At 35.5% G+C, this 25592-nt stretch overlaps 1 protein-coding gene across 3 annotated transcripts in view; it reads right to left on the reverse strand.

Annotated features, from left to right (window-relative positions):
- Window positions 1–784: 784 nt before the first annotated feature.
- The window catches only part of SOS1 (SOS Ras/Rac guanine nucleotide exchange factor 1), a 127770-nt gene continuing 102962 nt past the window's right edge, over window positions 785–25592 (reverse strand). For 2 of the 3 annotated variants that reach the window (XM_061432139.1, XM_061432136.1), the window contains 8 exons: window positions 22613–22775; window positions 22009–22126; window positions 14073–14245; window positions 13755–13871; window positions 10399–10663; window positions 5073–5117; window positions 3296–3414; window positions 785–2379 (listed from right to left, as the gene is read on the reverse strand). In XM_061432139.1, coding sequence (XP_061288123.1) covers window positions 1888–2379; window positions 3296–3414; window positions 5073–5117; window positions 10399–10663; window positions 13755–13871; window positions 14073–14245; window positions 22009–22126; window positions 22613–22775 — 1492 coding nt within the window. In that variant the 3' untranslated portion in view covers window positions 785–1887. The remainder of the gene's footprint in view (window positions 2380–3295; window positions 3415–5072; window positions 5118–10398; window positions 10664–13754; window positions 13872–14072; window positions 14246–22008; window positions 22127–22612; window positions 22776–25592) is intronic. The other variant, XM_061432137.1, reaches the window with a different exon arrangement.

The raw sequence follows: 25592 nt of genomic DNA on the forward strand, positions 1-25592 counted from the left end.
GTGGCTACCCTAAAAGGAATGGTACAAATATTAAAAACAAAAGATTCAACTCTAACAAATAAATAAGAAAGGATATGACAGGATGGATTGCTTAATGATGATACAACCAACATTCTGGTCTTAAAGGACTATATATTGTACTATCGTGATGTACATTTAATGCTCTAATAAATATCACAGAAAATTATTAAAGTACTAGGTTTCCACCATGATGCAGCACTTCTAAAAATGCCTCTAATGGCATGGTTAACAGAACTGCTGAAATGTTACTTCATTATTCAGAGGACACATGCAGATACAGATGAACTGATGACTCTCTAAGGATGGAATACTGCACACTTCACAGATATTATAGTGGAGATTAATAACATTTTTTCTCTTCAACAAGTTGCATGCATTTCAGTCACAGTATTTGTTAGACTCAGAAGGTCAGTACATAGGTTTAATGAATAATCCATATTATGCTATTAATGATGTAGGTAGATGTTCTATTATGAATAGTTCTGATAGAGCAAAGACCTCAGGCAAGGTAGAATGTTTAATATAAACTTTAACAAACTGTAATACATGTTACCTAGGAAATTAAAAACCTTACAAAGCTCTGCTTAAAAGATACCCATCCTATTCTAACCAAATATTTTCCTACATGCTGAACTGCGACTTTAGATCATTCTTTTAAGAGGAATACATACACCCAGAACTAGAAACCAAGGCGTACCACAATACGTGCTCTTATGCTTAGTGTTGTGTGTGTGTTTCAACTGAAAGAAATAAGAATCAACCATTTACTCCATATAATAATTTAATATATGCCAGCCAAACAAAGTATTTGTATCTTTATTCAATTAAATTAAAACAGACCTGCCAGGTATATTATATAACATTCACTATATACACATGATTTAGGCAATGCAAGGTAATTCTAGATATGCTGATCACTCAACTATTAGTCAAACATGACCGGTGTCAGCGACGCCCAACAAGTGCTCCTTTCCCACCGGGTGACTGCATTTCCACAGTATGGTTAGAGGGACAGCTACAAGCCATGACATGGATTACCAGTAAACTTCTGTGGGAAAAGGGGGGAAATGACAATCTAGCATAAAGATTAACAGTCTCCTAAATGTAAATCATATGCTTGACAGTTAAACGTTTTTAGAAGAGTTCTTCTGTCATTGTTAATGACACAAAACTTCGTTTGAAGGCAACACCACCACATTCTGTTTGTGTAGGGAGGGTGGGTAGGGCGATGCTCTTAAAATTGGCATAATTATTCTTAAAAAAAAAAAAAAAAAAAGTACCTCTTTGGTGAAGCCTCGGTACCCATTCAATTCACTGTAATAATCTGTAAACAGGACTGCAGAATGGTGCTGGGCCTTGATTCCAACAAGGGCAGGTACCACAGCCTTTCCTCACAGTCCTCTGAATGATTTTTAAGAAAATATTCTAAAGTAGGACGAGTAAAAGCAAAGGAAAACAAAGGAGGATTTGAAGATCCCTGTTTAAGATTTCTTTTTAAAAAGTGCATAATATTTTGAATTACAAAAACTGTCATCATGTGGGCCTGCTGGACACTAGACGGTTTTCCATCCCTTTAATGATACAGATCACTTCACAAAAAGAGGACTTCTGCTCACTGGCTGGCAAAAGGTTCCTTTCCTTGATTTTCAGGTGAAATCAGTTGTCCACTTCCTCTAGATCAATCTTTCCATATTCACTTTATAATTACATCTGTGTTAAAATTCATTGTCTTATGACTGCATCTTGAAGTAGAGTCGTTAGTGTTTGGAGTTCTCATTTTAACTCCTCAGTGCTGGCACACGCAGTGCATCCATCGCCAGCAATGGATCTGGGGCTAGGAAAACGTACATCCTGGTCCAGAGGAGCTCAGGAAGAATGGGCATTCTCCAACAGTGGTGGCCCGTCTCTGTGCATGGACGGGTGGGTGTGCTCCCTTTTGTAAGTTTTTGGAGGGAGTTTAGGGATATGCTGAGAAGTGCTTTGTCGTGGAGGAACAGGCGGCCCAGCAATGGAATGGAGGTCCACTTCTTGTGTCAGTGGTGGTGACGGCAGATGCCTTCTTGTTCCATGAGGAGAAGGTGTTTGAGGAGGAGGTGGTGTAAAGGGGGAGGGGCTGTTTGGGAAGAAGGCATTACTATGGTCACTTTTTTTGCCCAGAGGGGGAGGTTGGAGATGTAGTGGTGAACTTGAGAAAACATCAGGTGTCCTCACAGGTTCTCGTGGAGGTAATAAGGGAGGGCTTTCAGGAGGGTCTGATATAGAGGTCCGGTCTGATATTGAATACCGTGGTGAATAGGCTTTTGATGTGGGTTGCCTAGGAGGAATTGCTGGGGGGCTGTCCAAATGCTTAGACATCATCTAACATAAATGGAAAAAAAAAGACATTTATTAACAACGTATGTAGCACCATGAATATACTAAGAATTAAGCTGGGTTTTCAAATACGTTACTGGAAGAACTCTAGGTGTGGATCAGGGAGTTTTGCCATATGCTTTAAATTGGAGGTTATGGCAGTTCATCCATTAAAAAAAGTATTTTTCCTTCAATGTTAAGTTTTTATTCTTCTCAAAATTTTGTTTGCTGCTGCTTACCTATCACTCAATCTAAGATCATTTCAATTTAGCATGTTACCTGTCAATTTCATAATGTTAAATTTACTATAATAGCATTTCATGGTATTCTGCAAAGAGCTTTGCTTTGCCCAGGTGCTCTGCTCTCTGGACACTTTGAGACCACTGAATCATGTTAACAGTTGGTAAAGAAAGGAATTTAAACAGGTAGGAAAAAAATAGCTATTATGAGCTGTTAAGGTCTCTTCTGACCTGGAATTTGCATGAAAATCCCACTGAAAAGCCTGTCAGATTCACCTGTTACAGGCTTAGATATGTAACACTTAGCACTGAGATATAGTTTCATTTAAAACGTGCCTTCATATAAAGCTTCAGATCTCTTTCTTTCTATCTTTTTAAAGAACTGCTTGAGACTACATTACTCTTAAATTATAGGTTAAACTTGTGTTTGGTTTTTTTTTTTTGACAGTACCCAGATTTAGATTTATAAGTATTTTGAAAACCTACCAGAAAACTGCTTTCAGAAGAAAGGAAATAAACATTACTGCATGGTAAACCCATACTTAATTCTGGTTTAAACTCTATTAAGCCCCAATACCCTAAGTATTAACCTCATTCTGTTAGAACTCAATGAGAGATGAGCGCTTGATTATAATGGAACTGCAATGATTCCAGTCTCCAGATAACCAGATGTTTTACTTTACCTTAGATGGTGAAGATTCCGCTGGGGCAGACTCTGGCCGTCTTCGTGGAGGAACAGGAGGGGGGACAGGCACTTCATCAGTGCTCTTGGTTAAACTTATAGATGATACTGAAGCAGATCCTGTAGGATGGTACAATTTTGAAAAGTTCACAGGAATTTTATATCATCAATCCTGCTTATATTTATTAAAAGAAATGTACAGAAGTACCAAAAGCAGAATTCAATAAAGCAACACCCAACGGTACTTCCTTTATTAAAGCAAACTGCTATAAAAGCATGCAGAAATTTCTCAGCAGTTTTCAGAGAAAAAGCTGTCTAAGTTATTCTGTTGTTATACTTCTTGAAGAAAATAACATTTCCATTGTGAATCTATTACTGAAATTTCCTGGGAGAGAGCAAACTATCAAAAACTTTTGGAACGGTAATTTTTGTTAACCTTTTATGATGGGCTCATTTCCCGCACCCCCCGCCCCCACTCATGACTTAGTACAGAATTTCCTTGCCTTCACTGGATAGTCTTTGGGAATACTTTCTGGTCTTAACCACTCTCTCCAGTGTCTCTCCCTGCCACCCTTTGAAAGGATGGCAGGGAGAGACTCTAGTGTCCTGGGGAAGGATCTCCAGTTTGCTTAGGTATCAGCTCTCCTTGGTGGGGAAGCAAAGTCAGGTTCATCACATTCTAATCCAAAATTTTTCATTGTGATGAACGCATTTAAAATGACTGAGGCTATGCTGATAATAAAAACAGAAATTACACTAGAATCTAGTGAACCTGATTTAGGAGTAAATTGATGAACTGGCACTAAAAAGGTAAGTAAAAGCCTCTAATTGTAACCTATCTTACAAACATTTATGATAAGGGCTTAATATAGGCATATAAATAACTACACTTTGAAAAACATTAATGTAAGTTAACCTGTACATCAGCACAATGAAAAAGATGTGAAAAAACACTTAAATGATCATTCGAAATTGTATTTGGCAGGTTTTCTTTCCTTTAAACACTGACAGTTTTAATTTTGTCAATTAAATGTTATAACAAGATAGAACTTAGAGTACTTTGTGTATTGATATTATTTAAATGAGCAACATTCTGATCACCTACCTTTCTTCTTATGAGACTATGTAAGTTAGCTTATAACACTATTTTCCATTGTATACATTCTGAAATCATTTGTATGAAGGACAGCAAAAAACAATCTATTGGCTTAAAATTTATGGGATAGTTGGTGAATTGTTAGTTTACTTTAAAATTAAAAACAAATACCTACACTGGAACTTTATTTTGCTTATCAGTGATGAATATTTAGGTTATATAATACAGATAGTCACAGTGATAAGGTAGCTGTTCTAAAGTCAAATAAGTCATTTGCCTACAGCCTGTGCTGCCCCCAGCCTAAGTGTATTTTGTGACTTAGACACTGCATGTAGCTGCCAACATTCTCATATGCGCATGCATGCTCTTGCTTTTTTTTTTTAAGTTGGGCATTAGAACTCCAGAGTTGGAAATGAGAAATGGTTAAATGTGGAAGCCACCCATATAATAATGTTCTTTCAAAAGAGAAGAAAGGTTTTACAAAAAGCATGAGAATTATATAAGTTTAAGCAAATCATTTATGATCAAAAGATAGTACAAGTGAAGGCCTCACGTCTAAGATGCTGCAAAGCAAGGCACCAATGCTGCCAGACCCAAGACGAGTTTTAGCAGGAAAGGTTACATTTGGTTTAATTTTTAAAGCCAAAGCAAAAATTATGAGTCTTAAACCAAATATACTAACTTGGGCCATGGGGCAGTGTAACTTGGATAAAGACGGTATCGCTGCCTGTGAAAGGAAACAAGAAAAAGTAGATTTTTTTCTTTCATAAATATATTCAACTCATCTGTAAAAATTTATTTATAATAGAAATGTTATTTCTGTCTTTCTAGTTTTAAAGAATGATAGAACAGTTTAGCAAAAGCTCATTATTACTTTTGAGAAAAAGAATTAAATTGTATTAATATCATTAGGAATTTCGAAGATTTGTTTTAGATTCACTACTTGATATCATAATAATTAAATGAAAAAGCATTCATGAGAAAACTACAATATCCTTCTATTTCAATGGAAGACTTCCAAAAAATGTATAAACCCAATTTGAGCAAAGAATTCAGTTGGACATACAGAAATATGTCATTCACTAAGGATAATTTTGAAAACCCAAACTTGTGAAAATAAGTAGTAAATAATGAATTTATATTACAAAAATACCATTATTATTATTATTAATATATATATACCTTAGAAAATGTTCTTGGGGCATGTGTTCATCACAAAATAACTACAGCTTGGGATATTACAACAAGCTGCAAGTGATGTAGCTTTTCCCCTTCTATATTTTTAAACACTTAAAATATCATTAAACATTTTTGGTGCTTAGACACATTATTTATACAGGAAACTGATAACTTTTGAATATCTAATTTCAAAAATACTAATTCTTTTAAGAAAAAAATTGAAAATTATAAAATGCAAAGCCCTGAGAGCATTTAAGTAGAAAAACTGAGACAAAAGCTAGAGGATCTATACTGGTTCTAAATCAATACAGTCGTTTAGGTTACACCGCCTCACATTACCAACATTCTGAACAGATCATATCTAAGAGGCTAAAGCCATAACTCTAGCATGAGACTGAGCTGATTAATTCAGGTTTCTCTCTCTCATTTTGATTAGGGCTGTTGCTTTTTCTAGCTTCTTTGGTCAGAACAAGTATAATTTATGTCCTAGGTTCAGTCGGCAATTTGACTCCTTATATAGATACAGTGTTTTTGTTTCCCAGACAGCCCTGATTTCAAATAACTTAACCTACTACCTCCTTTCCATATATACTGATATTTATTTGGAGGCTATGGTTACTGAGGGTAGCAATCCAGCGAATTCTAATAAGTTATCTCTCAAAAGATTAAAATTCACTTTTATACTTTTGACATTAAATAATGCTGCTGCTGTGTCAAAGATTCTCTTCACTACAAATGAGATTCTCTTCAGTAACATAACAGGGATTTAAAGGGAGTATCTGCTCCAGTGCTTACTACTTATGTATTTTCCACTTTTTGGGGAAGGAAATAAGTATGCTTTTTGGGGATAAGAATCGAGAACATGGTCATATACTTAGTGCAATATAGGAGTAAAATCAAAACATAAGCTAATGACAGCTACCAACTGCAGGCTTTTAGAAAGAATGATTACACCTACACACACATACTTGTGCACACAGTTGTAGGCTGGGCTTTGGGCTAATGTATATACAGCAAAGGCTTAGATTTATGTGTAAACTTGGGGCACTTTTCTGATTTGTCACTTCAAACTAATTGCTTAGTCTTACTGCCTGGAAAATGCTATAAAAAATTCTTTCAGAATTATACATTATATATCTCAAGAAATATATACTAGGAATTCTTGTCAGCTAGGTACTGAACAAATGTATTGACAGTGACTTAGGGCTGAAATCCAGTTAATCAAAAAGTAGCATCCGCTGGTTAAGTACAAATCCCAGACAACAGATCAGTGATTTCTCCATTGTGGCTGCATGTTAGGCCCTGCTGGAAGGTTTTTAAAAATACTGATGCCCACATGCCAGTGCTGCTCTAGTACAAGCATGGACTGAGCATATAGGTATTTTTTTAAAGCTCTCCAGGGGATTATAACTTTAAGTCAGGGTTGAAACCACTGTTGGACGATAACCTCCAATTTATAATTGAGTCATTCTGAGAATAAAAATAATCATTTTCATATAGAAAAAAATTATATAAATCATGGATAATTTCTTAAATTCATAAAAGCCTATTAAATGCAAATGTATGAGATCAGAAACTAGTCACCTACAACAACCTGCTACAAAGAAAAGCTTTGCATTCCAGCTTAAAATATATCTTTTCTTGTTAAAGTTTTCCCTACTAAGGGATGGGGTAAAGCTCATGTCTAGCACACAGACCAGGCCAGACCCATGGCTCCCTTTTATCATCGCAACCTTCAACAGCAATGTATCAAGAGCACTTCATCCTCCTCTCTCCATGCTAGAGCCACAGATACAAAGCTGGTGGTCTTTCGCCTTTTCCCGGCCACTGTCATCATCACCTGAGAGATGGACCTGGTGAGGGCAAGGTGTGGAGCAGGGCTCTGAATGTGAGCATATGTATAGCAGCACTAGGTAGGTGGCCAGTTTCCTTTCCTCTCTGTGTTCACCACCAAGTTTTCTGTGACCATTCCTGCCCATTCTGTGGTCATCTTTGTGTGAATTTCTATTGCATTTATATCTTCACTCATTTAGCATTTTGTCAGTAAACTAAAACTATACATCGTCTCTGCAATCTTACTGAGAGATGAAAAAAAATCATAGTACAAACAGAATCAAAGCATTTAACCCTGCCTGGCTAAGCATTTAACTATGAGTTTCTTTTATTATGATTATTTTTTTTAATCTCTCAGTAAGATTGCAAGCCTTACCAGAGAAGATGTGTCCAAGCTTATTTAGCAAGAAATGAGATATTGACAGATATTGGCTGAAGAAATTAATCTTTGTTTTTAAAGTAAATTATTTTGGGGGAAAAAACTAAAAAAAAGCAAAACAACTAGTATAACTGATCAAAAAATTCTAGTCAAATTTCGCCTTTTGAAAACCTTAAGCAATGTCTTTGCTTTGCAATGCCTTTCTACCTCTCCGTACTGAGTGGAACATGTCCAGATGACTTAAAAATGTAGGTACAGCAGCTCTCTCCTGCCAGGCCCTGAGGACAGCAAGGAAGTAGGTATTCGCTGTAGTGGCAACACAATGAGTATCAAGTTGGATGTGCTGGTGACCACTGGGCCCTCCCCCCATTAACACTAGCAGATCTGTTAAGCAGAGTGGGGTCAAAAGCAGATAAGGACCTTTAATATCCATAAATGAGCTTTAAGGAGGGGGTTACCTGAGCTTACAGATGGTTTTGTATTATACTGGCTTTCTTAATTTCAAAATCTGTTATTTTCAATTTTTACTAAGGACAAAAGGAATAGTAACAGGGGTTTCCTTTTATCACAAAGAAAGAGAAACTGAAAAAATCCTCAGGAATAAGATGACGAAGCCTAATTCCTGCTACAGTGGTTTCGCTTGTCCAGCTACTTTAAGTTAATATTATTCCACTGCCACATATGAGAAAACAATGATCCAGAGCACTGCATTCCAAAATGACTCTTTTCCCCTGTTTGACTAATCATTTAAAGATTTAGCACGAGTAGGGAATGAAATAAGTATCTCCTGTTTCGCCACATCTTTAATTTTTAGCTACTTAAATAAGAAAAACAGAATTTGCAGTCGATGGCTTTCATGGGATTTCAATAATTCATTCATGTGGGAATCTTTGTAACACAGACCATAGCCATCTGCTCGAGGAAAAAACCTCTTCAAACAGTTAAATGGGTCATAATAAATAATAATTTTAAGTCAGGTATACTGTAAAAAGTGCTGGTTTTATTTTATTACTTAATTTAGGAGGTTGGCGAGTTGGGGAAACAGTAATATTTTACCTGGTTTTACTTGAACTTATTAAAAATATCTGACAGCCTACTAGTAACATAACATGACTTCGTAATCTTCAGTAGCCAAATAAAGCCAAGATGTAGTAATTCTTAAAACAAACACAGTTTATGTGGTAGAAAAGATAAGACAAACTGATGGACAACTATAAATATATATTCAACACAGGAATAAATAAGTAGTATTCTGGACCAAATCTCAAAATAGTAGAACTCCATAGAGTAATTTTTTTTTTAAACAGATTTCTGAGTTGGAAAAAATCAAAAAGTCTAGTTTAATCCACAGAAGGCACCAAAAAACTGTTTTATCTAAAATCAGAAGGCTCACTAGCAGACTGAGATGACAAACTAGGAGTTAGGAGTACTATGCCAGTGCTTAACTACCTCCCCAACAGTGTCAGGATGCCTCTCAGTATTGGATCCTATTACGTCTAATATTAGGGGAGAACTTGAACTCTACCATGAGCTAAGACAGCCAGTGGAAAGAGCATGTGGAAGTGGTTGTGAAAGGGTTAAAAGCAACTGCATTCAAATTCTGATTTAATAATGAATAAATGAAAAAAGGTTCTGAGATCTTAGTAGAGCTTTAAAGCTCAATATGAAATTGATTTTAAAAATTAATGGCAACAGTGAAGGTAGCCTCTCAAAGGGCTAGGCTGGGCTGTACAGTTTGGTATCCATTAGCCACATGTGCTTATTAAGTGCTTGAATGTGGCTAGTCCAAATTGAGATCTACGTTAAGTATAAAATACATATTGCATTTTGAAGATTTAGGACAAAAACTGAGACTGTGAAATATCTCAGTAAATTTTTATACTGATTTCATGTTTAAATGACAATATTTTGTTATATACTGGGTTAAATAAAATATATTATCGAAATTAATTTCACTTAATTTTTGCATTTTAAAAATGTAGAAGGAACATTTAAAAGTCACATATGGGGCTCATAGTATAAGTATTTCTATTGGACAGCACTGATTTATAAATAGGAAAGGATGAGCGACAGTGACAAATCTGTGAGAGTTGTATGGCTGGGCTTGAAAGCACAGGAGTTTATTAGGCACCATATAGGATGCTGTTGACTGAACAAGGGTTAAGTAGAAGTGTGACTTTGATACACTGTAAAATTAGAAACTACAGGATTTGGTCAGAAAGAAATCATGTAGTGAGCAGTTTCAAATGTAATTTTGGAGGAAACATTTAAAGCATCAGATTGATTAGTCCATGCAGTTTTAGCAGTTATCTTCCTTTCCTCTGGAAGTCAGAGAGGCATTTTCAAATTTGCCAATTGAAAACAAATGCTCAAATGAAATTTCAATTACCAATTTAATTACCAGGCCTATCAGTAAAGTGTAATACATTTAAAGAGGCCTGTTCTAATTTATTTTATACTTTTATAATAATATATTTGGAAATGATATGTGGTTTATCTACAAATTTACCAAAAAAAAAAAATATATATATATATATACACACACACAGATTCTTTTTTACTTCTAGTACATATAATACTAACAGTTACTTAAAGCACTTAAAACTTGAACACCTACTTGAGTGAAAAGGGCTTGAATGATCAGAATCAAATACGCTGCAAACATCTGTGGTACTAGAAGCACCAGAAGCAGGAGGAGGTGTTAACGGTGTCCTTGGAGAATTTGGTGCAGATGCTGTACTTTCTGTTTCACTTTCAGGGATCCTACTATAACTAATTTTCCTTGGCTCTTGCTGCAGAGGTGTGGGATGTCTCATAGTACCTGGTCTTGGGTTTGATGGACGAACACCAGGAGATTTTAGGGGATAGTTGTATTTTTTTGGCTGTAGACATATCAAAAGAAACACAATATTTACAACACCGTTAATGGAAAAGAAGGTTCTTCTATAAATGCCTGGTAAAATTCGATTAATATCCAGGAAAACCATAAACCACTAATACTGATTCAAATCAAAGTATTCAAGTTAAAGAGTTAACACCCCATTTCCATAAAGCCTTGGCTATCTAAATTAGTAGGGAATGAATTTCTTTAAATAACTGAATTTTAATCCTATAAATACCAGAGTATTTGTTATTTCAATATTTCTGATGGAAATCTTTCTAAGATACAGTGAACATTTCTCTGGCTTTTAAAATGGACTGTGTGAAACTAATTTAATCTTGGGATGAAAGCCAAGACCGTTGTTTTAAACTATGATACCTTCAGTTCAGTTCAGTTCAGTCACTCAGTCGTGTCCGACTCTTTGCAACCCCATGAATCACAGCACGCCAGGCTTCCCTGTCCATCACCAACTCCTGGAGTTCCTTCAAACTCATGTCCATCGAGTCGGTAATGCCATCCTGCCATCTCATCCTCTGTCGTCCCCTTCTCCTCCTGCCCCCAATCCCTCCCAGCATCAGAGTCTTTTCCAATGAGTCAACTCTTTGCATGAAGTGGCCAAAGTATTGGAGTTTCAGCTTCAGCATCAGTCCTTCCAATGAACACCCAGGAATGATCTCCTTTAGGACGGACTCGTTGGATCTCCTTGCAGTCCAAGGGACTCTCAAGAGTCTTCTCCAACACCACAGTTCAAAAGCATCAATTCTTCAGCACTCAGCTTTCTTCACAGTCCAACTCTCACATTCATACATGACCACTGGAAAAACCATAGCCTTGACTAGACAGACCTTTGTTGGCAAAGTAATGTCTCTGCTTTTCAATATGCTATCTAGGTTGGTCATAACTTTCCTTCCAAGGAGTAAACATCTTTTAATTTCATGGCTGCAATCACCATCTGCAGTGATTCTGGAGCCCAAAAAAATAAAGTCTGACACTGTTTCCACTGTTTCCCCATCTATTTCCCATGAAGTGATGGGACCGGATGCCATGATCTTAGTTTTCTGAACGTTGAGCTTTAAGCCAAATTTTTCACTCTCCTCTTTCACTTTCATCAAGAGGCTTTTGAGTTCCTCTTCACTTTCTGCCATAAGGGTGGTGTCATCTGCATATCTGAGGTTATTGATATTTCTCCTGGCAATCTTGATTCCAGCTTGTGCTTCTTCCAGCCCAGCGTTTCTCATATGTACTCTGCATAGAAGTTAAATAAGCAGGGTGACAACATACAGCCCTGACATATTCCTTTTCCTATTTGGAACCAGTGTGTTGTTCCATGTCCAGTTCTAACTGTCGCTTCCTGACCTGCATATAGGTTTCTCAAGAAGCAGGTCAGGTGGTCTGGTATTCCCATCTCTTGAAGAATTTTTCAGTTTATTGTGATCCACACAGTCAAGGCTTTGGCATAGTCAATAAAACAGAAATAGATGTTTTTCTGGAACTCTCTTGCTTTTTCCATGATCCAGCAGATGTTGGCAATTTGATCTCTGGTTGCTCTGCCTTTTCTAAAACCAGCTTGAACATCTGGAAGTTCATGGTTCACATATTGCTAAAGCCTGGCTTAAAGAACTTTGAGCATTACTTTACTAGCATGTGAGATGACTGCAATTGTGTGGTAGTTTGAGCATTCTTTGGCATTGCCTTTCTTTGGGATTGGAATGAAAACTGACCTTTTCCAGTCCTGTGGCCACTGCTGAGTTTTCCCAATTTGCTGGCATATTGAGTGCAGCACTTTCACAGCATCATCTATCAGGATTTGAAACAGCTCAAATGGAGTTCCATAACCTCCACTAGCTTTGTTTGTAGTGATGTTTTCTAAGGCCCACTTGATTTCACATTCCAGGATGTCTGGCTCTAGGTGAGTGATCACACCATCGTGATTATCTGGGTCGTGAAGATCTTTTTTGTACAGTTCTCTGTGTATTCTTGCCACCTCTTCTTAATATCTTCTGCTTCTGTTAGGTCCATACCATTTATGTCCTTTATTGAGCCCATCTTTGCATGAAATGTTCCCTCAGTATCTCTAATTTTCTCGAAGAGCTCTCTAGTCTTTCCCATTCTGTTGTTTTCCTCTATTTCTTTGCATTGATCGCTGAGGAAGGCTTTCTTATCTCTCCTTGCTATTCTTTGGAACTCTGCATTCAGATATCTGACTATGAGGTAATACAGTGATGCCATCAGGATTATTTACAAATGCATTTTGTAAATGCTATTTACAAATGGATTAAATTGCTTGAGTTCTCACCTGTTTATGCTAGTTTTATGACATTTTTTTTCTTACAGAGTGATTGTTTCTCGATGTCAGTGTATTTCACTGGAGCAGACTATATAGCTAGTTTCAATTTTCTGTTTTTAATCTGTCTTTTGAAATTGTTTTAGGCCTTGAGAAATTTTCTTATAGAGTAACTTCATTAAGCTTTAGTTCACAGACATTATGAGATTTATCTTGGTTACTTAGAAGCCATTTATGTTTCTTCTTGATTCCTGACTTTCTTATGAATAAGAGAGATTATATTCAGAACAGTGAAATGATGATACTGGATATAAATTTGGTCAGGCACTTACAAGTAATAGGAAAGAATGTAAATTTTGTTTCCCCCTCCAAAAAGTATCTTTTGCCAAACCTGTTATTTTTATAGGTAATGATTTATAGTTAAATTCTCATGTCATTACTTTCAAAAAAGTTGTAAGTACATATATTTACTATAAGTGAATCGATATAAATCAGTCAAATTTCCTGCCCTTAAAATAAATAATGAATAACATTTTTCTTTGTCAAAACAAAACTAAAACTTGTATGTTTGCCCAACTTCTTCATCTATTTTATTAAGATTTTATTCACATTAATGTTAGTGTTCATTTACTTGGAACTAAGTGGACTAATCCTGAGTGTATTTATTAAGGACTTATTCATTATTTTTATCCATTACACATGCACTTCATCCCTGAATGCCTTTATAGAAAACTATAAACCACCAGATAGATGTAGATAACAACCGGAAAAAATATTTAAATGTAAAGGAAATAATATGAATGCTTACAAATCTTGGAAGAGGCTTAGGGTTTCGTGGTTCTATTTCTAGGGATTTGTTGAAAAGATAATCCGTAAATTCTTTTTCCATGCTATTTCCCATTGGATTCAAGTTTTCAAAAAACCTCTAAAATAAATGCAAAGAATTATTATTGTTAAATAATTTACATTCAATTTAAAAGTCATGAAAATAACAAAACATTTTAACACAAAACTGGAATTATTTAAAGTTTTATTTTCCTTTTTCTCTTCTATGAAATAAACCTGACTCTTATCAGGTGGTTATAAACTTAATCAGAAATATGTATCCTCAAAGAATTCAACTTACTTTGATATCTGACTCTACTCGTAAACAGTAAGGCTGATTTTGGTACTGCTGGATCTCGCCTGTTATTTCTGCTACTTTCCTCCTTTTGCTAAAGTTTATAAGCTCTTTTCCATGCCGTTTTAGGACCTCAGGGTTGCCTTCTTCTGTTTTCAAGATATTAGTGAGATAAATTCCTGGAAGATATAATGAAATTATTTCAAGGATAAAAATGGAAAAGGCTAGTTTTTTTCTTTTTCAGTAATTATATTACACCGTACCATCTCAATCATCATAACCCAAGAATTAAAGCACAAATTTCCACTCTATGAAAAAAAACAGGCTAAGTAAATATCAAGAGAAAGGAAGACCAAGTTTAAGAAAATTAATAGATTTACAAGAAGAATAATCAATTTTCCATCTCCCAACAATAATGTCATGGTTTTGTTAATGGAACTTTTAAGAATAACCCATCATTTGACACATATTTTTCGCAAAAGAGGAAAATGTTAAATTCAGAGGATCATATTTTCTGCATAATTATCTCTTGGGGCCCTCAAGAGGTTATTAGGATTTGTAATTCAGAGGTGGTACTGTTTGGATAGGCTTACTCATGAAAATGTGAAATGATCTGCAATCCTATCAAGTACAGGACTACATATAATTTATGTATATTCTGGTCTTCAGTACTTCTAGAGTTATGGTAACCAGGTAGAGTTCCTATTTCCGCATCACTGCAGGCTGTGCAATGGATGAGGAGGAGAATGAACAGAAAAGCAGGCTTTTTAGTTCCTTTCTGTTCTAGCATAAAGGTTCTGGAGCCAGCTCTGCTGCTTTCTAGAGCCAGCTCTGCTGCTTTCTGTTTTTGTAATCTTGTACAAGTTGCTTAACCTCTGTGTGCCTTGGTTTACTCATCTGGGAAATGAGGATAGCAGGGTTGCTGTGTGAAACATTATGAGTTAATTTATCTACAGACTTAGAATAGGGCCTGACAAAAGCAGATGCTTAATTATCTATGGTTGTGATTGTTGATGCTGTTGTTGCTATTCTTACCCTATCCTCTTATGTCTGCCTTTTCCTCTCAAGTACTATGATGCGTGGGGGGGGGAAAGTGTGTGAATATGAGTTCATTCACTCAGTACACATGTACTGAGTCTCTGCTGTATGCCAAGCACTGCTTTAGGTACTGCAGATACAAAGATGAACAAGATACACAGTTCCTCCCTAAGGAGTTCAGAGCTTTGAATGTGGGCTACTACAGTACGATTTGGTAAGTGCTATATTAATGAGTACTAATGCATAAGATGCTATGAGAACACAAACAAGGTGTGCCTAACTCTGCCTTGAGCTTTTGTTAGAGAAAAAGGCATCACTGATCAAAATATGTTTAAAGTAAGTCTCAAAAAATGAACAGAAGCTTAATAAGTAGAGTAAGATAGCGGGGTGTTCTAAGCAAAGCAGCCATTAAGTTTGAAGACATTGGTCTGTAGTGAAGCTGGAAGGCATACTCAGAATTGGCTAGACTTTAGGGGTTTGGTGTGTGGGGTGGAGGAAGAGGGGCAGGAAATGAGGACAGGCATAGACAAGAGGTTAGTAGTTCTAATCCCTTCTCCACAGCTATACGTTATGTACTGGATGAGAAGAATGAACAAAGTAACAGGCACTTACGTTCTAATCAGAGATAAGTGGTTCTAAATGAGTTTATGGTAGAGGAACTGCATGGCTTGTGGGATTCTAGTTCCCTGACCAGGGATAGAATTCAGGTCCTTTGCTGTGAGGGCAGCAGAGTCCTAACCACTGGACCACCAGCGAATTCCTGAAGCAAAACTTTTAAATACTAGAATTTTTGGCTATCTTCTTCGAAAGATTAAATGACTCACAACCAATAGTGAACAAGTTAGCAATAATGAAATATGATAGATATCAGTGCTTGTCTGGTTCTAGAAAGTATTCAGTTATTAAGTGTATTGGTTACTTGGTTATTTCTCAGCACAACTATGCATTCTAATAAGTCCAGGCTCTTTTATTTTTCATATCTCCTATCACTGCCTCCTTTACTTGCAGTCAGTTATATTCTCCTTCACACTAAGTCACTCCAGTATTCATGCCTGGAGAATCCCATGGACAGAGGAGCCTGGCAGGCTACAGTCCATGGGGTCACAAAGAGTTGGACACGAATGAAGTGAGTTAGCACGCACTATGCTAAGTTGCATGATCCACTTAGCTCAGTGTTCAGTCTGACAAACGTCCATGACAGTACACATGATTAATGACAGCCAAAATTAACTTTCCATACTCCATACTAGCCACAAATTGATGGCCCAATTGTGAAGAGTTTGTGGGTCAGGAAGAGACCCCCTTTTTTTTATTAAAGAGCTTAGGTTTTATTCACTAGGTAATTAGGAGATTAAAGCATCTTTACATTCTAGAACGATTTCTCTGGAGTTAAGAAAGAGTTAATACTAGAAGGAGGAAGCTCAGTAGTCCTCGGTGAGATAATGAGGGTCCACAGGGATAGAGTGGACTGCATAAATATTTAAGAGGTAGAACCCACAAGAACTGGTTAACTGGTTTGGGCAGAGGTTGGCACAGTGAGAATGAAGACTCTCAACTTTGTGCTTGAGGGTCTGACTGGGTGATGGTATAATGACTGACCTGGGGAACATGCGGATAAGAAGTTATGGGATATTGTAGGTGTTAAAAGTATACTTGAATTAAGTTGTGAAAATGCTTATAAGTAGCATTCTGAGACAGTCCAGAATAAAATTTGGAAATTATGACAAATAAATTGCTAGTTAAAAGGAGAACAAATGATTTGAGACATGGTATTTAGATTTTGTTGATCATAAACTATCAGTAAAAAATGTTTAAGCATGCATGTTTGTTTATATATATGTATACACACATATATGATAGAAAATGTACTGCACATATATATATATATGACCTGAATATTATAAACTGTTAAGGCTTAATTAAAAAAAAAAAAACATCATTTTACATACCTGCTCTGAAGTTAGCTGTTGTAGGGAGGGGAAAAGCAGAGCATTATGACAAATAATGAAGAGGGGTGAGGTTTCTGGGAAAAAGTGGCTGCTCAGAGTTCCCACAACACTTTGTTGATGCTCTGACTTACATGTTTCTACAATAGTGGTATATTTACTACACAGCACTGTAACTTATTTTCCTGCTCTTTCAAGGGAGCTTATTGAGGATAAGACTGTTTTACTTGTCCCTCTATTCTCAACACCTAGTCCTGGTTCTGGCACATACAGGCATTCAACTGATGTGTCTGAATGAATAAACGCAGCACATTATTTCAGAACAGAAATGAAAGCATTTGCAAACTAGAGCAGGATACAAGAGACATATAGTCAATTCTAAAATGGCAGGAAAGCAAGAGTGGAGAGGAAGCAAACCAACCAGAAACAGGGGTAGGACACAAAATCAAAGCTGTGTAAAAGGAAGAGCAGAGCCGAGGCTGTGGGCTTGGAATTTTGTTTAGAGAGGTGAGACTTGGTTGAGGTAGGAATCTACCACGCATCCTATTACCTGAGAGGAAATGTTAGTCTGCCCATATATATGCATTCTATCTGTGAGTAGAACCTTTTAGTGTATGGAGAAAAATTGGGATGTAGACCCGTAGCCTGGTGTAACCTTGGAAGGAGAAACTGCCTGATTTTTATCTTTCTGTAAATAGAGCAGTGCCAGCCAAAAAAAACTGAGTAACAAATTCTGATAAGACGATAAAGAAATTAAGTGTCAGGTAGATACTACCCTTGACCCTCTTAATAGAGGGGAAAAATCTAGTAACAGGGACCACAGGATATCACGAATAGCACGATTATAAGTTTAGCAAGTGTACTGAATGACTACGTATATTTCATTTTTTTCTAAGCACCTGACATAGTTCCTGATACTTAGGTACTCAAGAAACATTTGTAGACAGGTTGAATGAAATAAACATCAGACCTAAGGTCCTTCTTAGGTTCCTTTGTTTATGAACTGGCACCAGTTACCACACTTAAAAGTAAATGCATGGACTTCATTGTTTTATCAGGAAGAGAAAATAAATGAACTCAACAATTTTATCAATAATTTATGGGGGAAAATCCTCAGAAGACAGAATAAATTAATAATGATAAAAAGTCATGAATGACATAAAACTATAAAATCAGGGAGAATAATTATGTTTCAGCTTTGTTTTGAAGAAAAACTCAGTATGTAAAACAAACAGTAAAAATAGAAATGGTAAAATATATTGCAAACAGGAGCAAATTCAAAAGTTTCATTTTAATAGACAGAATGCTAGTACTTTAAAATACCTAAATGAGACAACTGTGTAGCAAAAACACAAAACAAAACTGAATCAGAAAGAAAATTAGGGAAGAAATGAAAATGTTATTATAGAATTACATGACACAAAATATTCTAGGCCCAGATGATTTTTCTGTTGGAATATTTCAAAATTTAAAGGCTAGATCATTTTATGACATCCTGGAATAAAATAATATGGAAAGCTTCTAAACCTTTGTTACAAAGTAAATATAACCATAATAACAAAAGCTGATAAATATAGTATAAGAAGAGAAACCACAGAGCAATCTCATTTACAAAGATGGATGCAAAAATCCTAAATAAAATGATAATGCATAGAATTCATTTGTATATTTAACAGATTACTCCACTATGAACAAATTAAGGCTCAATGTTAATAAACAGAAAGTTTCAGTATTAGCAAACTTGTAATTTTAATTTGTTAAACAAGAAAAATCATTTGTTCTCAGATAGAAAATTACTTAAAACAGTAAATGTATATTGCCAATAAAAACGCAGTAGAAAACTATAAAGAGAAATTTTCTAAACACAGTAAACAGCATCGAATCAAGCAAACAGCAAAATTATACCTATCCCTGTTGAAATGGAGATTAAAACAGAACTTCTTATTTTTATTATCATTTAACCTTTGTTTGGGAAGTTATTAATGCTATACGGCTTAACACAAATAAGATCAAAGGAAGAGCCACTATTATTATTCTAGATATGATTACATATTTAGAAAATCTCCTGAAATGAATAATTCCTGGAATTAAGGGAAATTGACTATTAAAAAAATAAATACCATTCATAATTAAAAATACCTAAGGAAAAAACTAAATATCATATATATACATCCTTTCCAAATTGATTGATCATTCCAGCTGTATTTTGGGGAATTATCCCCTCATTCCCAAGTTCATTTGGAAAAATAAAGAGACAAAATTGGCAAAGAAACTACTGAAGAAACAAAGACAAGCCAACTTTATCATATATGACAATATTTTAAATATAAAGCAGAATTTTGGGGGTTTTTTGGTCCTGCTATTTTGGCTTCTGAGATCTTAGTTCTTCCACCAGGGATTGAACCCTGGGGCCCTGGCAGTGAGAGCTCCAAGTCTTAACCACCGGATTGCCAAGGAATTCCCTAAAGCAAGATATCTTATCCTTGGTACTGGTGACCTTTTAAACTGGTTATTTCTTTGTTGTGGAGGACTGTCCTGTGCACTGAAGAATGTTAGCAATATTCCTGTCTATATTGAAAAATTAAAAAAAAATGTCTCTAGACACTGCTAAATGTTCCTTGGAGGGCAAAAACTGCCCTGGATGAGAATCATGGATTATAAAGTGCCAGTCATTAAGACTGGGGCACAAGGATAAGAAGTTAATGGGACGGACCTAGAGATTATTGTACTAAGTGAAGTAGTTGGACAGAGAATGACAGGTATCATATGATATCATTCATATGTGGAACCTAATTTTAAAAAAGATACAAATGAACTTATTGACAAAACAGAAACAGACGTACAGATATTGAAAACAAACTTTAAGGGTTATCAAAGGGGAAATGCTGGAGGGAGGGATAAATCAGGAGCTTGGGATGAACATGTACTCATTACTATATATGATAGATAAGCAACAAGGACCTACTGTAGAGCACAGGGAACTCTACTTAACCTTCTGTGATAACCTATATGAGAAAAGGATCTAGAAAAGGATGATATGTGTATGTATATAACTGAATCACTTTGCTGTATACCTGAAACTAACATGACACTGTAAATCAACTCTACTTCAATAAAATTAAAATAATATAAAAAGAATTTAATGGGGAATATTTTTTTTTAAAGAAGGGGGTACAATATGTAAATGGGAATAAAGAAAAAACTTATTCAATAAACTAGGGTCAACAAATAAAGAATTGGTGGAGAAATAAATTTGAGTATTTCATGATATCTAAAAGAGATTTCAACTTGATTAAACAGTTAAATGTAATTTTATAGGTCAAGTCATAAAGCCAGGAGAAAATATGACTGAATATTAAATTTCTAAACTGGAAGAACTTCCTAAGGTTAGAAACAATAGAAATCATAATGGGGAAAATGAACAGATTATAGAATTTAAAAAATACTGTATTTCGAAGAATAAAAACTAAAAGGCAGATTGGTAAAAATATCTAGCTCAAGAAATATCCAGCTAGATATAAATTATCTAGCTAGATTGGCTTTACAGCTCGAGAAAATATTCTCAAATCCAAAAAATAGGCAAAAATATGAAGATATTCATTATAACATTATTTAGGAAAGCAAAAAAGATAGACACAACACACGCGGACGCGTCAGGTCATAGGGTAATGGTTAAATAAACTGTCATAACAACTTTAAAGAACGTCATGTAGCCATGAGAAATGGTAATTATGAAGACTAAAAAAACACCATACATTTGGGACATGGTAAGTGAAAAAAGAAAACCCTGTGTACATGTCACACAATTACAACTATATACAATATGTATAGGACAAAGATTAAAAGCAAATACAAAAATTGTTATTAGAAAGCCTGAACAAAGATGTTAACTGAAAAAATACCAGGACATAACAATGTTACATGCAGTATAACTTAAAACTATATAGAAAATATACAAATAGAGATAAGGGAAAGGCTAGAAGAAAATATACCATATACTAAAAAGATTAAACACCACATATGTAATTGAGGTCATAATTTTTGTAAGTATTTAGAGGAAGAATCACCAGAGCATACATCCTAGCACAGAAAAGAAACCAGTGTGAAAGAGATACTGCTGCTGCTAAGTCACTTCAGTCGTGTCCGACTCTTGTGCGACCCCATAGACGGCAGCCCACCAGGCTCCCCCGTCCCTGGGATTCTCCAGGCAAGAACACTGGAGTGGGTTGCCATTTCCTTCTCCAATGCATGAAAGTGAAAACTGAAAGTGAAGTCGCTCAGTCGTGTCTGACTCTTGGCGACCCCATGGACTGCACCCTACCAGGCTCCTCCGTCCATGGGATTTTCCAGGCAAGAGTACTGGAGTGGGGTGCCACTGCCTTCTCTGGAAAGAGATACTAAAGATATAAAATACAGGAAATAAATGATGGAATAAGAGAGAGAAACCTATCAGAAGGGAGAAGATTTAGATGGTTGGTAGGTTTCAGTCTTAACAGAAAGAAAAGGCACTACTTTCTTTCCTCTTGTGCAGAAGAGAGGGAAAAAGAGTAGGTAAAATTTTGATGTGTAGAAAGAACGTGTGGGCCCTAAGGCACATTATTTTTAGCCATGTGAAAAAAACTGTATATAAGAAGCATGGTTATAAATATGGGTAAATATGGTCATGCCTCTTCTGCAGAGTGTCTGGTTTATTAAAAGTCAATAAAAAAGACTTCTATGAATATTAAAACCAAAGTAAGCATTATACAATACTGAATGGCTGCCCATTATGGAAATAAAAAGTAGAATGTACATATTAAGCTTGATCTTAAAGTCCTCACAGAGAAAAATTCTAAGGGGATTCAGGTGCTAAATATTTGTTAAGTATTTTCAGCTGGTATATTAGACATGTGTATACTCAGTCACTTAATGAAAAACTGTCTTAGAAACATGATAAAAATTTAAGAAGAAATGCTCACCAAAGAAAGGCACACATGGTGGATTAATAGACCTGAGTTTTGCCAAATATTTCTTATAGTGATCTTCACTTAGTTCATGAGCTTCTTCTAAAATTTTCTTTTGGCGACTTGGTATTTGCTACAAGAAAAAAAAATATTTAGGGAATATAAATTTAGAAAAGGAATCACAGATTTTGCCCCAAAATGCCAGGCTTACAGTAAAAAAGCCCAAACACAACAGTATCAGTTTGACTCTAAGAATGATAACACTGCTTCAAGAAGACTGTCTTCATAGACTCTAGTACAATCTTAAAGAAGTGTGTGTATGTAAGAAAAATCTAGTTTATCTTGCCATTCCTCAATTATCTGAGCATTTTATTATACATTATATTACAAATCAGATGCTGAAATCTTTTTCTAACTTAGGCTAGGACCTGTGAATGTATTTTAATGAGGTTGCCTAATTTAAAAAGAGCACACCAATTCAATAAAAAATTTAGATAATTACATCATTTTGGCTGTTACTGAAAAGATAGATGTGTCTCTAAAGATCATAATTGTTAAAATCCTGATCCTTAGAATGGGGAATGGAAGTTCATTTAAAAAAACACCTTTGCAAACCTACCTCAAACGTGTGGTCTAGTCTGTAAACAGGGGATGAGTTCATAGCACTGACAACCTCAAGAACACCATTGAAGTTGTTGAGCTCTTGGAACACTTGTAGAATCTCAATTATTCGACTCACCACAGCTACTCTTTCTTCTAAGTTTTCAGTTTCTACAATACATCTGGGAATCAAAGACAAAAAGTGAATTAAAATGTTTGTAGTTTTCCCAACAAAGGTATGATTTAAAGAATTTACCAAATAAAATGGAGTGGAGGGTAGCTATAGTATAACAATAGAGAGTATGTATTCAGGGTGGCAGGTAAATAGTAGGTGAATAGAAGGAAATGCTTTCAGTCAGGCATGCTGCTCTTCTTGTTTTCCAGGCCAAATCAGTCAATCATTTTTCCTACTGTATTTGGTGAGTTTGCTCTCAGCACTGGAGTTCTCCTAGGTGGCTCAGCAGGTAAAGAATCTGCCTCCCAACACAGGAGATGTGGGAGACGCGGGTTCAATCCCTGAACGGGGAAGATCCCCTGGAGTAGGAAATGGCAACTCACTACAGTATTCTTGCTAGGCAAATTCCATGGACAGAGGAGCCTGGTGGGCTACAGTCCACGGGGTCGCAAAGAGTCAGACAGGAGTGAGTACGAGCACAATGTCTATCATTTTGTTGAATGGATGCTGGTCTTCAGGATGTGGGTGTGTTCTAGGGAAATTTATTCTCAAATTTTGTAATTCTCTGACTCTTATTCTTCATCTAATCGTAAGATTTTAGTGATCAATGCTCAATTTTTTTGACATGTAGGAATAATTAGCTACATTTCTAAGAACAGCTCTTGAGATAAGCACTATAATGTTAAAAAGTGACTTTTACAATTAAGCATAAAATTTTAAAAATCAGAAAGAATAAAGAAGTCAATGAAAACAAAAGCTCTTTATATTTAAAAGCCAAGAATCCTTGGAAAGTATATATATCCAAGTAAAAAGAAGCTATGCTCAAAAAAAGAATTCCTCAGTGAGCATTTATTCTCTATTTCTAATATCTGAGAGAATTTTTAATCTACTACTCACTTATCGGTAAAGAAAATAATATTTTAAACTTGGTTTTCAATGGCTGTTCTGTCCTGTCTGACTTTTTGCACCCCTATATATTACAGCCTGCTGGGCTCCTCTGTCCATGGAGTTCTCCAGGCAAGAATACTGGAGTGAGTAGCCATTCCCCTCTCCAGAGGTTTTCAATAATGTAATATTAAACAAATCAATCTAAGAAAAAATAAAATACACATATGGAAAAATAAATATAAACCAATATTAAATATTAACAAAAATGTAAAGTTGCAGATTACACTATTCTCTGATGAGGCTGATCTAACACAATGAAAAAAAAACACTGCAAAATTATCAAAATAAACTTGCCTTATTATCAAATTAAATATGTTTATGCATTAAAACATTAGCCAGATGTCTATAAATATATCATCTATTGGTTAACTATTTTTCTGGACATTTTAAAAGGTATGATACCAGTATAATATATTTACATCTTTTAAAAAATGATTTTAGTTGCTATTAACTAGGTATACAAAATGAGATCACCTGTGGAGCTTTTGTAAAAACCAGGTAGGTCTGGGGTGGTTTATCGAGAAGTGATTTCAATTCTAATGCACATCTATGGCCAAAAACCACTGTGGCAAGTGAACAAGAACCTCTTCCACTGAAAAGGCAGAAACTGGACCCCTTATACAATGTTAACGGTGAGAATGCAGAATGATGTAGTCGCTATAGAAAACAGTATGGCAGATCCTCAACAACAACAACAAATATTCGAAAATAGGACTTTCCCGTGATCAGCAATCCTGCTTCTAGGTATTTATCCAAAACTATTGCAATCAGTATCTCAAAGAGATATTAGCACTCCCATGTTCATTCCAACACTGTTCACAGTAGCCAAATACGGAAACAACCTAAATGTCCATCTACAAATGAAATAATAAAGAAAACAAGAAATAGATGTACAATGGAGTATTATTTAGTCTTAAAAAGGAAATAAAAAAATGAACACTGAGGACATTATGCTACGTGAAATAAGCGAGTGGTAGAAGGACAACTATTGCATGATTCTACGTATGTGAGGTATCTAAAAAAAAAACAACTTATAGAATCAAAGAATAAAATGATGGTTCCCAGGGGAACCAGGAAAATGGTGAGTTGCTTATCAATGTATAAATTTTCATGCTGATTAGCACTTATTTACACAAGATAAAGAAGTTCTACAGATATGCTGTACAACATTATGCCTATAGATAACAATATTGTATTTATACATTGAAAAAAATCTTACCACAATTAAAAAAACAAAAGAGAAAAGAAAAAGAAATGGCTGCCTTCTCAGCAATCTATTAAAAATAGGACAGAGATGGAAACTGTCTGTAGGTCTTATGAGTTATGTTTCCTCTTTACAGACATAACTTAACTATTATGATGGAAAAGAGCCTTTGCAATTGAAGTATAGTTATTTGAGTTGATAAAGAAGAAATCAGGAAGCAACACTTAGAGGGCAAACTCCAAAGTTTTACTTTTTAGAGACTAAGAAGTAAAATAAATAAAAGGAAGTCAGAACTTTCAGAGGAGTTATTTCTCTTTAGGAATTGCTTTCTGGTCTTTACCCACACTATAGCTCCAGTCATTCCCTATGTCACTGGTCTCTTGTTCTGATAATGCCAATATGATCTGTGCAAATTTCACATCACCCTTATAAAACATGGGTCAAGATCATAAAAAATATGGCCAGTACATAAAACTCTTATTTCCAGTTCCAATTAAAAAACTGTATTGAGATTCTGGACTTCTGACATGACAAGAAGTTATGCTTCCCTTACTCCTCAGGGACACTGGTGAAAATTATATAAGTTTTAGCAGTCTCTAGAAATGGCCCTAAAAGTAAACAGCAAGTAAAGAAACATCTATTCAGGAAATTTACAATTCAGTAAGAGAGGCA

The sequence above is a fragment of the Bos javanicus genome, chromosome 11, assembly GCF_032452875.1.
Source record: "Bos javanicus breed banteng chromosome 11, ARS-OSU_banteng_1.0, whole genome shotgun sequence".
Lineage (NCBI taxonomy): Eukaryota > Metazoa > Chordata > Mammalia > Artiodactyla > Bovidae > Bos > Bos javanicus.